The sequence below is a fragment of the Lupinus angustifolius genome, chromosome LG05 (genome assembly GCF_001865875.1).
Source record: "Lupinus angustifolius cultivar Tanjil chromosome LG05, LupAngTanjil_v1.0, whole genome shotgun sequence".
In the NCBI taxonomy this organism is placed as follows: domain Eukaryota; kingdom Viridiplantae; phylum Streptophyta; class Magnoliopsida; order Fabales; family Fabaceae; genus Lupinus; species Lupinus angustifolius.
Genome location: NC_032013.1, coordinates 3,574,547 through 3,589,552, shown reverse-complemented (window position 1 = coordinate 3,589,552; position 15,006 = coordinate 3,574,547). Strand labels below are relative to the sequence as shown.

The 15,006-nt window shown below is 34.7% G+C and overlaps 1 protein-coding gene across 2 annotated transcripts; it reads left to right on the top strand.

Annotated features, from left to right (window-relative positions):
* On the top strand, positions 4,337-14,298 carry LOC109347510 (probable calcium-binding protein CML49). 2 transcript variants are annotated; one of them, XM_019587406.1, is made up of 5 exons: positions 4,337-4,892; positions 12,639-12,688; positions 12,789-12,964; positions 13,475-13,493; positions 13,994-14,298. In XM_019587406.1, exons 1-5 carry the CDS (start codon positions 4,403-4,405, stop codon positions 14,096-14,098), a joined length of 840 nt encoding a protein of 279 aa, XP_019442951.1. In that variant the 5' UTR covers positions 4,337-4,402; the 3' UTR covers positions 14,099-14,298. The 2 variants fall into 2 exon arrangements, with proteins under 2 accessions (XP_019442951.1, XP_019442952.1); XM_019587407.1 differs by having other exon boundaries at positions 4,339-4,892; positions 12,642-12,688.

Below are 15,006 nucleotides of genomic sequence, written 5' to 3'. Positions count from 1 at the left end.
AACAAGGATTATCCCTTCCATTTTGATGAGTCTTGCCTTAAAGCTTGTGGAGCTTAAGAGAAACTTAGTTACCACCCCAATTATCGCCGCACCTGATTGGAAAAATGATCTTAAACTTATATGTGACACGAGCGATTATGTGATTGTGGTTGTACTAGGCCAATGAAAAGATAAAAATTTACATGTCATACATTATGCCAACAAGGTTTTAAATGTTGCCCAATGCAATTATGCAACTATTGAAAAGGAGTTGTTGACTATAATGTATGCATTGGAAAAATTCTAATACTACCTATTGGGCTCTAAGGTTGTGATTTATACTAATCATGTTGCGATTAAGTACTTATTGACTAAGCCATATCCAAACACGACTGATCCGCTCGGTCTTGTTGCTCCAAGTGTTTGATTTGGAAACCCGGGACAAGAGCAACAAAGAGAATGTTATATCTGACCACCTTTCAAGGTTGGTCAATTCTGTGGTGACCACTAAAGAGGGGAAAACCACTGATGTGTTTCCCGATGAGAAGCTTTTTCATATCCACGAGAGGTCATGGTTTGTGGATCTGACCAATTATAAGGTGGTAGGGATCCTTCCCGAGTTAGGATATCAGAAAAAGAATAAGTTTCTTTGGAAAACCCCTCATTATTTGTGGGATGATCCTCATAAATTTATAATAGGAGCTATTAGACTATTGTGTAGATGCATAGACCCATATAAAGCTAAGGGTATCATTTAGCATTGTCATAACTCGCCCTATGGGGACATCATAATGGTGATATAAACGTTGCTCTAGTTCTCCAATATGATTTTTATTGGCCTACACTCTTCAAGGATGCAGAGTTGTGATACATACCAACGTTAGGACCACTTATTTTGTAATTCCTAAAATAAATATTTAATATAATTACATTATTAAGTATATAATGCCCAAACATTAAATAAAAAAATAGAAATTATAAAATTCTAATATCCATATCATCATATGCACCTAAAGAACTCGATGAAAGCTAGATCTTAGCTGTCATAAGAATTGAACCACTTCAAAAGATATGATGTGTGTACAATAGTCAGTAAACCCTAAGGTCAATGTATTATTCGAACAAGGTAGGTTTTTAGTAGCAAATTGGATGAAGAAGGCAAAGTGATAAGAAATAAGGGAAGATTAGTTGGTCAAAGTTACAATCAACATAAGACAATGATATTACTTATAACTTTTCACTAGTCGCTAGATTACAATTCTCATATCTTATGCCTGCTCAACATAAAATAATTATTTTTAAATGGTTAAATTGAAGAGGAAGTTTATGGTAGACAATCTTCCCATTTTGTATGTGACTAACATCCTAATCATGTTTTTAAAATTAAGAAGACCCGTTATGATCTTAAGTAAACACCTAAAGCTTAATATGAAAGATTAAGTTCTCGTCTTTTCCAAAGCTTAGTATAAAAGATTAATTTCTCGTCCTTTTCAAAATGATTTTATTAGATGATTGTAGTACCATTCTTTTCAAAAGAATCTCTAATAATAATTTCATTATTGTCCTAGTTTATTTAAATTATATTATTTTTAATGCTACTAATAAAAGTTTTTATGAAGAATTTTCTAACCTCATATAAGGCTAGTTTCAAATGAGTCAGCTAGTAGAGTTGAAAATCTTTCTTGGCCCACAAAAAATCAATCAATTAATGGAATATTCAGAAACATACCAATCAATTTTTTAAAGAAGTAAAATATGGAAAGTTCTATGAGGATACCTATGCACCATTTTGTTGTTTTGAACAAAGAAGAGGAAAATAAAAATGTTGATCAAATTGTTGTTTATAGAGGCATGATATGATCGATTATGTATTTAAGTGTTAGAAGGCTTCACATTCAATTAAGTGCTAAATTTCAAGTTGATTCTAGAAAATCTCACTTTAAATGCTATAAATTTTCCCCCATCTTATCGGTACTACTAACATTGATCTATTATACCAGAAATTAATAAATTCCATAAAAAGTTGAAAGGGTGAAATCCAAAATTTTAGTTCCTAAAAATAAAAAGTAATTATAAAATTATTTTATTTATTTACACAAAGGTAACATATCATATAGTACTCTAATAGGTCTTAAAACCACCGTTATAAAAACCATATCATAGTGTCCAACTTACTCGAAAATTTGGTGAAACTATCCTCATATGAGTATGTTATGATAGTTACTATCTTCTTAACTTTTTTCCCTCCAAAATATCCACATATTCTTATAATATATATATTTTTATAATGAATTGTGTTCAATTTCATTCAAAACAACATATTGTAAAAGTTCAAAAAAATATAACATAATAGAGGTTGACACTATTCTTCGACTCATATACCTTTTTCCCTCCTCATTTGGGTCTATTTCAAAATGTTATCTTTTACTTTGTCTGAGAAATATAATTAATATCGGTCACTGGAGTTGAGTAGTTTTATTGATAAAAATGTAATTATTTTATAAAATTGGACTTGCATTGTTAATATGGGTAACACATGTGTTCTTAATAATACGAATGTACGGGTAACATACGTGTTTTAACTATACGAATGCACGTGTAATATGTGTATTCTTAACAATGTGAAGGTATGAGAAACATATGTGTTTTAACCATTAAAATGCACGGGTCATATGTTTGTTCTTAACAATACGAATACACGCGTAACATGTGTGTTTTTTAACCATATGAATGTGTGAATAACATGTGTGTTTTTTAACTATGTGAATGTATGAATAACATGTGTGTTCTTAACCATGTGAATGCACATGTAATATGTACATTTTTAACCATACAGTAAAAAAATATAACATGTGCAAATGCACGGATAACTTGCTAGTTGGTTAAAAAAATAGTGAATAATATCAGTCTTAAATGCTCAAACCATACCGGTCAAAATCGCTTTATACACACAAAAAATTTAATTTTTCAAAATAACACAATAATAACTCGAACCCTAAATTTGATAATTATTTGTAATATAATTAGCCATTGAATTATAATAGTAATATATTATATTTATTATAACTAATTTATCGATATACATTTTGTGTTTGTGGGTACACTTTCATATTTTATGGTACTAGATATTAAGTTTTTAGTTATTTTAAAAATTAGAATGTCTTTGGTTTTATATTATAACTTTTTGGTCTTTATTATAACTAATGTGTACATACACTTTGTGCTTGCTGATTAATATTGCATGATATTACATATTCAATTTTTATGATAATGTTTTAATGTTGAAGATGTAGTTAATTAATATGTCGATGGTGGTTATTTATGATTATATGATTTTTTTGTAAAAATTAAATAATGTTAAGGGCAATACATGAAGTAAAAATTACACAATTGTGAAAATTATATCATATTTTACCTTTATATATAGTATAGATGTCCAATTTAATACGAGAGAAGTGACTAATATATTAGTGCTTAACTATTATATTGTTTTTCAATAGAAATTAATTTTTTTTGGGAGAAATAAGAAAATGGAAATTACATGGTAATTATTATATATTTCCTCTTTATAAATAGTATAGATATATAAAAAATATACGTATGACAATGTATTTATTTTATACGTCTGAGTAGGGATGGCAGTGGGCACGGGCGGACACGGGTAGTAGCTACCCGCTACCCGTTTCAAAATAGAAGAGTAATACCCATACCCGCTTGTACTCATACGGGTACTTGTGTGCGAGTATTCGCGTGTATTTCTGGGTACCCGCGGCTTTCCTCTATTATAAATAAATTTTTAAACTTTTACTTCTATTGTATTTCAAAATAAGATAAAACTTAATTATTTTTGTAAATTTTGATTGAATAGTTGACAAAAATGTTAAATTATTGGTGTTTTCTATTTGTGTGATTTTTGTTCTCATTTCTTTAACAAAAATTATATATTTTCTTTGTAAAACATGTGTGTTTCTACACTTGTAATAATATTTGTAGGGTGTTTCACCACTAAACTCAATAAAATATGTAAACAAAGTAAAGGGAAAAAATATACATAGTATAATAAATGTTAGAAAAATGTATTTTTTATTTTAATTAAATATAATATATTAATTATATAAATAACGGTACCCGTGGGTACGGATACCATAATACCCGTATCACCCGTAGGTACTACAAATATTTTTAAAAACCTATTTATAATATCTACGGGTACTCATTTGTGACCCGTACCTATGCCCGTATGGGTTTTACTTACGGGTACCTATGGGTACGGTTTTTTTGCCATCCCGTATAAATCTTTTTATTTAATTTATCCGTTATTTGATTTAATTTATCCATATAGAACTCCTGTATTAAAGAGAGAGAGAGCTCAAAGCAGAACGAGTATTTCTCTAGTGTCAACTCATTCTTCTAAACTCAGAACATGTCTGGCTATCCCAACCAACCTCCCAGCTACGGCTACGGCGCCCCACCACCACCCCAACCCTACGGCGCTCCACCTCCACCACAAACCTACGGCGCCCCACCACCTACCGCTCAGCCATACTCCGCCAGCTCCTACGGCGGCCCCCCTCCACCTTCTGCTCCTTACTCTTCCGCCCCTTACTCCTCATCCTCAGGCGGCCCCACCAAACCCCCAAAAGATCAATCATACTCCTACGGCGCCGGCGGTGGTTCCTATCCCCCTGCGCCGGCATACGCCAGTCCTTTCGCGGCGCTAGTACCGTCGGCGTTCCCTCCGGGAACCGATCCTAGCGTGATCGCTTGCTTTCAGATGGCGGACGCCGATGGAAGCGGGTTGATCGATGATAAGGAAATGCAGAGAGCGCTGTCTTCTTATAATCAGAGCTTCAGCTTGAGGACCGTTCATCTCCTTATGTATCACTTCACCAACACCAACATCAAGAAAATTGGTTCTCTCTCTAACTTTGCTTCTTTCTCTCTCTAGAATTTTGGAATTCAGTTTTTTCCTCTAATTAACATGATTATGCATGGTAGTATTAACCATTTTTGTTTGAAATCCTCTGCACTGAAAATGTGAGATCTCGTTTCTCTTTTTATGCTTTTAAGGGCAAAATTGTCATTTTCGGTACTCCAATGTACTCCATTTCATCAGGCGCGATCCTAAGAATTGTGGATGTGGATGTAGTGTAACCTTATCCCACTAAACTAAAGATTTATTAGTACAAAATTGTTATTTGAGTGTAAATATGTTGTTTTTCACATTTTCCTTCCAAAATTTGTAGCACTTGTTTCTCATTTGCTAAAACATAAATTAATTATGCATTAATTTTTCTGAGACCAAAATGAAAGGATATTGGGAAAGGAAAGGTGCTCGATTCTATCACTTCCTTTTTGTACTGGATGATCTTATTTTGTTTGTTTGGCTTGATTGCCCAAATTAATTTTATTTTTATTTTCATGATTATATGTTTGCCTTTGTTGGCAACTGAACTTTTGAATATGGTATCTCTGTAAATCGCCGTCGGCGTATAATGTTTCTCCGGCGCAAGTTAGACTCAGTCCACTTGCATGTAGAATGACCGTGATGCCCTTGGTAATTACGTGGTTTTTTGTTTGTTTCTTCTTTTGTTAAACAGAACATGGTTTTGGATCCTAGTTTGTCGCGTATTTTGTTTTTGGTTTACCTGCTCTGAAAAAAAAGCGCGTGTGTACTTTTCTTTTTTACTTATTTATAAAGACGCGTGTGCTTTTAATGCACTGACGAGTAGTTTTGTCTTTTTTTAATAAATGGTCTGGCTTTTTTTCGTGACGCGGCAGTTTGTTACGTCCTAGTGGTTTCGGTGTCAAGTACTTATTCAAATTTATTTGAATAATCAGATATAGGAGATTGTAAAAGAATTACTTTTTTAAAATTTGGCAACTACCTACTATTATCATTATTAAATGAGATATATCAAGATAGAATTAGAAGGAAAGTTAATACTTTTTGTTTTATTAAAAAACAAACATAAAGTTGAATTAGTATTATGTTTGACAACTTTCGTAGATTTTTTTGAACAGTTTTTTTTGTTTGGAAAAAGCCAAAAAGTTGTAATGAGTTCCTATATTTTTATGTGGAAATGTCATTTTTCATTTTGCCCTTATGCCCTTCTCATTTTACTTTGTTATCTCTAGTGTTTTAGTCTGTGTTCGTGGTTGCGATTGCAATCATTACGACCATTGTGATGCGTATTATGGTCGTTGCAGTGTGAATTATTTTGTGAGTAAATTGTGGTGTGAATTATTTTGTGAGTAATACAATCTGGTGTGGTTGCATTGTGGCGTGATGCGGTCCTAATGCGGTTGTGTTGCGATCCGTTGTGGTCGCATCATTGTGATTTGGTGTCAAACCATAATTGTGGTGTGATGCGGTTGCAGTGTTCATCGCAACCACAATATTGCGACCGCATCACGTGATGTAGTACACAATTTGAAAAAGTGGTTACCCCTTTTCATTTATTATAACGCCAAATTTCATAATAAAATTGAATGTTTTGTTATTTTTAGATATTGATTTTTAAGTATTGATATTTATTTAAACTTTTTTAGCCTTTGTCATGAATTATAAAATATTAAAAAAATTATAGAAAAAATATAATGCTAACATAAATAAATAACCCTATTACCCTTTTTTATAATTTACTTTTGGAAAAAAATAATTTTTATACTTACCCAAATAAAACATACTACATAAGAAAAGACAACTAGACTAGGCTAAAATTAACAGTTCTAAAAAGAGATTTGACTGTGTTTAGTTGAACTACAACTTTTGGACACAATTGATTTGAAAAGTTTGTGTTTGATCAATTGATAATTTTTTACAAATTTGTGAGTCACACTCAAGTTAATTTATTTTGGAACATTATTTGCCCTATGTCTAGATTAGAACCAATTCTGTAAACAAACATGAGAATAAAGTATCTCCTGGCATAAGGAGGAGATAAGTTATCTTTTACAACTACTAAAATCATGACATGTGTCAGATTTAATCATTTTCTACAAAAATATTTCTAAAGCTAAATAAAACAGTACACATGTAATACTTTTAGTGGCGGAAGGAGATAAATTATCTTCTAGTACGAGAAGATATTTTATTATAAAAAAACATAAAAAACAACAACAATCAACAATTAAGTCTTTATCCCACTAGGTGAGATTGACTACATGGATTGAACAACGTCATAATGTTGTAGTAGTCTATCATAATTCATGTTTCTTAACGAAACATTAATGTCTAAATCCTTCCTAATCATTTCAGATGTAGTTTTTCTTGGCTTATTTTCCTCTCAAAATTGGATTAATATCCATTTGATTTAGTCTCCTTATTGAGTCTCTCAACCAGTGTCTTTCACACATCTCCAACCCACCTTAGGCGTGATGAGCTACTTCAGCTTTCTCCCAAATTCATTCATGTCTAAACCTATTTTGTCTACCGTGCACTCATTCAACCAACACAATTCATCTCTATTTCATGGAGTTTATTCTCTTATTAATATTTTATCGTCCAACATTAGTATCATTTAACATTACGTGTCTTATAGTTGTGTGTTAACATTTTCCCTTAAGCTTGAGTTGTGTCATTCTATCATATATGACACTTGAAACATTCCTTCATTTCATTCACTCTACTTGAACTCTATTGTTTACATTTCCCTCAATTTTCCCATCGTGTTGTATGGTTGACCCAAAATACTTAAATCTAGTGATTAAATCTCTAATTTTTACATCTACAACAAGGTTTATCCGCATCTTGCTAAACTTACAATCTATATACCTTGTTTTACTTTGATATATACGAAAGTCATGTGGTTCTAAAGCTTATTTCCACATTTTTATTTCCTAGTTAATGCCTATCTCAAATCTTCAACTAGGACAATATCATTTGCAAAAAGTATGCACCATGGTACTGATTCTTGTAAACAAGTCTGGGCTAAATGTTGACCACAAATGTAGTTCTATGACAATAGGAAATTCTCTTAAGACCCCATGTTGTAGTCTCCCAATGACCTTGAGTTCTTGACTCTATATACATATCCTTAAGGCTTTGTTTGGGAGTGAGGTTTTGGGAGGGGAAGGGAAGGGATGATTTTGGAAAGCCTTCTTGTTTGGGAGTCGGATGAAGGAGATGTGAAGGTTTTGGAGGGTTTCTCAAACCCTCCATGTGTCTAATTTTAAAGTTCCCCCAATTTGGGGTTCTTTAAAGATAAAATGTCAAAATAACTAAATATTTTAGTAATATTATATAATTATATATTATTGTCATTTTTTTATTATTAATTACATTTTTAAAGAAAAAATAAAAAAATATTCTTACATTATCATTAGTTTACCCTTCTTCATCTAAATTTCATACTCTCAAACAAGGTAGAAGATTTATCTCCTTTTCCCTTCCCTTCCTCCCCCTTCCTAACCCTTCGATTCCTCTCCTTCCATTTCTCTCGTAACTCCCAAACAAAGCCTAAATATACGAGTGCATTTAATTTGAACACTTTTCTTCTTAGAGCTTTCCACAATATCTTATCAGACACCTATTACACGTCTTCTCCGAATCCATATGCAAGTTCCTTGTTTATCTCTTCATCAATCGTCAACCTTTATGGTCGATCTACCAGCATAAAGCCAAAGTGCTTCTCTATATCCTTGATTGTTCGAATGCATTTAATTTGAACACTTTTCTTCTATAGAGCTTTCCACAATACCTTTCTAAGCACTTTATCATATGCCTTCTCCAAATTAATGTGCAAGCCCCTTTGGTTCATTTTGTATCTCTTCATCAATCGTTGTACTAAGTATGTAGCCTCCATGATCAATCTTTCTGGCATAAAACCAAAGTGCTTTTCTGTCTCCTTGATTGCTCGAATAGTCAAATGGGTTTAATTCGAACACTTTTCTTCTCTAGAGTTTTCCACAATACCTTTATATGCACCTTATCATATGCTTTCTCCAAATCAATGTGCAAGTCCCTTTGGTTCCTTGTGTATCTCTTCATCAATTGTCAAACCAATTATACGGCCTATATGGTCGTTCTCTCGACATAAAGCCAAAGTGCTTCACTGTATACTTGATTGTTCAAATGCATTTAATTTGCACATTTTTCTTCTCTAGAATTTTCCACAATACCTTTTTAGGCACCTTATCATATGCCTTCGCCAAATTAATGTGCAACTCCCTTTGGTTCCTTCTGCATCTCTTGTTTTTTTTATACAAAACAAAAAAGACTATGAAAATTGATTTTGACAAAGTTCCCAAAATAGTTTTTTTTGTTAAGTGTTTATAATCTAATGTTAGAGATTGTATTAGGTGAAGTATTGAACCAGTAACTGCTGAATACTGATTGAATTTCTGCTATATATATTTAGTAAAACATTCAATAATCAATTGTTATTTTAAAAATCGGAACAAACTGTATCTAATCAAGGTTGAAAGGCAAAGGAGTATTAACAGTTTTACCATATTCTTTGACAGAGAAAATAGAGAAAGTGCACAAACAGAGAACAAAGAAGTAGAGACTTGTATTGATTTCAGCTATAAACGTGGCAAGATTGCCAAGTACAACGTTTAGAATTATAATGCAGAAATGTAAATGCACTGAGAAAAGTTTCCTTCCCTAGACAGAGTGTCACCACTCTCTTTCACCCAATTCTTGCCTACCGAATCTTCTTCTCTTTCTTCCTCTTATTCCCTTCCTAGGATCTGCTCTCCTCTCTTCTCTTGCCACGTGTCTTGTTAGTTACACAACATGTGCATCAAGCTCACTTTCATGAGTTCCCAAATTACCCTGAATTCCCTTCCTCTTTCTCTGATATACCCTTGGATAGGGGCCCCATCAATACTCCTCGCAAAGAGTAACACCTTGTCCTCAAGGTGGAAATCGGGAAAGGAAGCCCGAAGCAACTCAAAGTCCTCCCATGTGCTGTCGTGGGCGGGGAGGGCAGCCCACTGGATCAATACTTCAGTTTCCCCATTCAGTAATTTCCGACAATCCAAAACCTCTCCGGGAACAACCTAAAGTTCCCATTCTGCTATTAAACCTGCAGGAAGTGTTTGACACTGAGCACTGGATGGCGGAGCCGACTTTAGTTGAGACACATGGAAAATAGGGTGTACCCGCGAGTAGTCCGATAACTGAAGTTTATATGCAACAACACCAATGCGTTCCAGCACCATAAATGAACGTAACTTGTACGGTTGGGCCTTTAAATAAACCATGTCACCGACCTGATACTCTAACTCCCAACTCAACATAAAATGCCTCCGCCTCATTCTACATCTCCTTCATTATTGCTTTGACCGATGCTAGTGTTCAGGATAACGCGGGATCACCCCTAACTTTAATGATTTTTCCATTGTCTTGAATCTCCAATAAATACCGACCAAAATCAACACTGAACTTCCCAAGACTCTTTAACCATTCAAATCCCAAAATGACATCAACTCCCACCAAATCAAACAGATAAAAATCTTGCACCACCTTCAATGTCGGAAGTTGCAGTTCCACATTTCGGCACACATCCTAGTTGCCAAGGCGCTGCCCATTGCCTACCTCCACATAGTATCCGTGGGTTCCCTCCACTGGAATCTTCAACTCCTCCACGATTCCCGGCGCCAAAAAATTATGCGATGCCCCTGAATCCACTATGACCACCACTTGTCGGCCCAACACCATTCCCCACAGCTTGAGAGAATTTGTTGATGTCATTCCGGCGATACTACTGACGTGTAATTGCAAATTGATTTCCTCTTGGTTCATCTTCTCTGTGGCCTCCTCCTCCTGGAACTCTTCTTCTTGACCCAACAAGATAACATGAATTTGCTTGTTACGACACACATGACCCGAAAAGTATCTTTCATCACACCGGAAACATAGGTTCCGTTTTCGTTTTTCAATATCTTCTTCCTTGGACAGCTTCTTGATCCCAATTCCCCTCTTTGTAGTTGTTGAACCTTCTCCTTTGATAACCCCCTAATCCCCCTTTTGAGTTTGGAAAATCAACACATCTAGTTTGGGCTCTGGGATTTTCTCGCGATCCAACATAATTATTGGAGCTAGAGTGGCCTTCTTTTCCTTCTTGGGACCCGACCCAACGCCCAGTTAAGGCGGTTCGTGTAAACCCATTTCCCCCACCTTTGTTCACATACCCATATGACCTCCCCAACACACGGTTCCTTTCTTCCACCTTCTGGACCAACTCTATCACCTCATGTAAGTCTCCAAAGCTCATCAATCTTACCTCTGCCTTAATCTCCTCCTTCAATCCATTCATAAACACACCCTTCATGAACTCGTCGTCGACAAAACGCAACTGTGCGAACCGAAGCTCAAATTGTTCATGAAACTCCATTACCAATCCTCTTTGCCTCAACCACATCAAGGATTCATACGGGTTATCCGATGCAGAGGTCTAGAACCGATTCATCAGAGCTTGTCGGAACATGGGTCATCTCACCGCTACCATCATACGAGACTCCGACCATTGATACCACTTTAATGCCTTCCCTTCCAAACATACCACAGCTGTATCGACCTTCTCATCCTCTGGAATACGATTAAATTCAAAGTATCGCTCCACTCGGTACACTCAACCGTGAGGATCTTCTCCCGTGAAATAAGGTACCTCCACTCTTCTTACTCTTTCATCCTGTCGATTCTCCTCATCCCCCTATATCCCTCCTTACTTCCTCGGCCCTCCCTATTGCTGTTTTCTTCTATGCCTTCCCTACCCATCAACTTGATTTCTCCTACTGCCTCTTCCAATCTATCGGTCACTGAGCGCATCAAGTTTTCCATTTGCATTCGGAATGCTTCTTGCAACGAGGATTGCATTCCCTCCAACCTTTTCTCCACATTATCGAGTCTGCTATCCATTCTTGTTGATACCATCCAGAAGCTCCCAGGATCGGGAGCTCTGATACCAATTTGAGAGGTACCAGTAGAGAAAATAGAGAAAGTGCACAAACAGAGAACAAAAAAGTAGAGACTTGTATTGATTTCAGCTATAAACGTGGCAAGATTGCCAAGTATAGAGTTTAGAATTATAATGTAGAAATGTAAATGCAGTAAGAAAAGTATCCTTCCCTGGACAGAGTGTCACCACTGACCACTCTCTTTCACCCAATTCTTGCCTACCGAATCTCCTTCTCTTTCTTCCTTTTATTCCCTTCCTAGGATCTGCTCCCCTCTCTTCTCTTGCCATGTGTCCTGTTAGTTACACAACATGTGCAACAGGCTCACTTTCATGAGTTCCCAAATTACCTTGAATTCCCTTCCTCTTTCTCTTATATACCCTTTTGATAGGGGAACATCATTGACCAACTCATTATACCTTTATTTACATGATATTGCCAAACATGCTAGTTTGTATTATTGTTTAGTATTTATAATCAAATGTTAGAGATTGTATTAGATGAAATGTTGAACCAGTTAACCACTGATTAATGATTCAATTTCTACTATAGATATTTTGTAAAACATTCAAGTTGTTATTTTAAAAATTGGAACAAAATGTGTATGTCTAATCAAAGTTGAAAGGCGAGGGGGTATTAACATTTTTACCCGGGTTATTATATTCTATGATCAATTCATTATGCCTTTATTTACATGCACATTGTCAAACATGCTGTTTAACTAGTGGTTCTCATTGAATTTTTCTCATATGCAGGACCCAAGGAATTTACATCTCTATTTTACAGTCTTCAGAACTGGAGGGTAATTTTTCGATTTCTTATTTTTTTTCCTCTTGCTATTCTGAACTTGGAAAACTACCGTCTTTTTGCACATTCTTTTAACATAGCAATTGTTGCTGCAGGGCATTTTTGAGAGATTTGATAAGGATAGGAGTGGCAAAATCGACTCAACTGAGTTGCGAGATGCTCTTCTGAGTTTGGGCTATGCTGTTTCTCCTTTGGTGTTGGATTTGCTCGTCTCTAAGTTTGACAAAACTGGCGGAAAAAACAGGGCTATAGAATATGACAATTTCATCGAGTATGGCTTTGCTACAATTTTCTTTTTCTTTTATTGCATAATTTTTTTATAATATTATGAAAGAGAGTCCTAAAATTAAAGCATTGCATTGAATCCTCAACATTAAATACTTACTTGAATACACCATTTTCTAATACAAAGTTTTTATCTTTATGTTTACCTTTATTTTATCATGGCAAAATTATTCGTAGACAATAGACATTAACCACAAAGGCTCTCACACTCATCATTGTTAACGGTTTTTTGGACATTAAGTTTTGTAGTTTGAAATCAGTATACCTTTTTAAAAATACACACACATATATGTGTGTCTGTGTGTGTATTAATATATATATATATATATATATATATATATATATACATATGTGTGTGTGTTTTTAGATTTAAAATGGGTGAAACTTTCAACAACATTGAGTTCTTTTCATTATTCTAGCATTATGTCTACCTATTATTTATATTGAAGTGAAATGGTTTTTTAAACTGATTCTCTTTCCATGTTTGCTAATGCAGGTGTTGCCTTACTGTTAAGGTAAGTTACTAAATCACTGAGTTATGATTTTATCAGTTTCTTCAATTAAAATTACATCTCATCTGTTACCTACTGTGAGACTGTATCATACTATGTTATATAGTGTTTGGTATGTTATGGATAAATTTGTTTAATTCTAAGTTCCAACTGTGTCTATAAGATGATTAAGAGAGCAACATACTCCTTTTCGTGAAATTTCTTTTGTTATTTAGATGATTCATGAAACATAATCAACCAAGTTTTATTCCTTATCAAGAACCATAGTTTTTTCCGCTTTAAGATCTGTTTGCAAGTTAACTTTTGGAGGGGAAGGAAAAACAAAAGAAAGCTTCAGAACCATCTCACAAGTATGTTTCATGGCCCTCAAGCCTTCTCTTTCCCTTCCAAAACTCAACCCGCAAACAAACAGATAATGAAACAGGTTATGTTGAAATGAAGGTAATAAGTTTCTGTTTTCCTTATGGGAAAGTAAAAGATCTGACTTTAAATGTGTATTGTAGGGACTGACTGATAAATTCAAGGAGAAGGATAGTGGGTATACTGGCTCTGCAACATTCTCCTATGAGTCTTTTATGCTGACTGTTCTGCCATTTCTTGTAGCTTAAGGAAGTAATGGTGGTCTGTGATCAGTTTACTTTGTAATTGGCCTGGCTGAATTTGGTTTGAAAATCTGTGTAGTAGAATAAGTACATTTGCTAGTTGTTTAAAGCTATGATGCTATTTCCTGCTGTTTACTTAAACAAACCCGACAATGTTTTAAATTGTGGTCACAATTATGGTTATTGCGATTGCGGCTATTGAGATGCGGATTGTGGTTTTTGTGGTGTAAATTTTTGTGATTAATTTTTTTTTGAATTTGACACGGTCCGAGGTGGCCAAAATATGGTTCGATGCGACCTGATGTAGTTGCGTTGTGCTCCTATGTGGTTATATCATTGTGATCTGGTCTCACATTGCAATAGACGATGCAGTTGTACAGTCACTACAACTACAATATTGGGACAATATCAGTGATACAATCTGCAATTTGGAACAATGGGTTTATGGTAATTTTTACCAGGTACTGCCTTATGAAGACAATGAAAATGGGTTTCCCTCATGGTGATGTTCTCTCACTCATCCCTTTCCTAATAGAAAGAGTAAGTTTCTCGAGATTTACCATGCTGGCATTTGAAGCACCATCACCCATTCTTGCCTTCAAATCTCAGGACTCGATCAATAATTGTCCTTTACATACTTTTGATTTTTCCCTTCAAATAGTAGCTTTTTCCCCCATCTCTTGTTGCAAATGCTTTTCCTCATACTGGTAATCCCATATTGTATTTGATTAAAAAAACATATTTAAGTTAAATGATTAATAATTAAATGTTTTTCTGACACATGGAGTGACATTTTTTACTATAGAAGATGTACTCCCCTTCTACTACCTCATCCGTAACAACCTAACCAGATCTATGTTTCTCCTTCTACTCCACTACTGCCAACCTCCATGTTGTAGTGAAACTCAAAGGTT

What these genes read in the sequence shown, in the direction of transcription:
- LOC109347510 (XM_019587406.1), top strand. Translation starts at nt 4,403, where the DNA reads ATGTCTGGCTATCCCAACCAACCTCCCAGCTACGGCTACGGCGCCCCA. An exon ending in CACCAACATCAAGAAAATTG is followed by an intron (nt 4,893 to 12,638) that starts GTTCTCTCTCTA and finishes TTTTCTCATATG; the next exon opens with CAGGACCCAAGGAATTTACA. An exon ending in ACAGTCTTCAGAACTGGAGG is followed by an intron (nt 12,689 to 12,788) that starts GTAATTTTTCGA and finishes TTGTTGCTGCAG; the next exon opens with GGCATTTTTGAGAGATTTGA.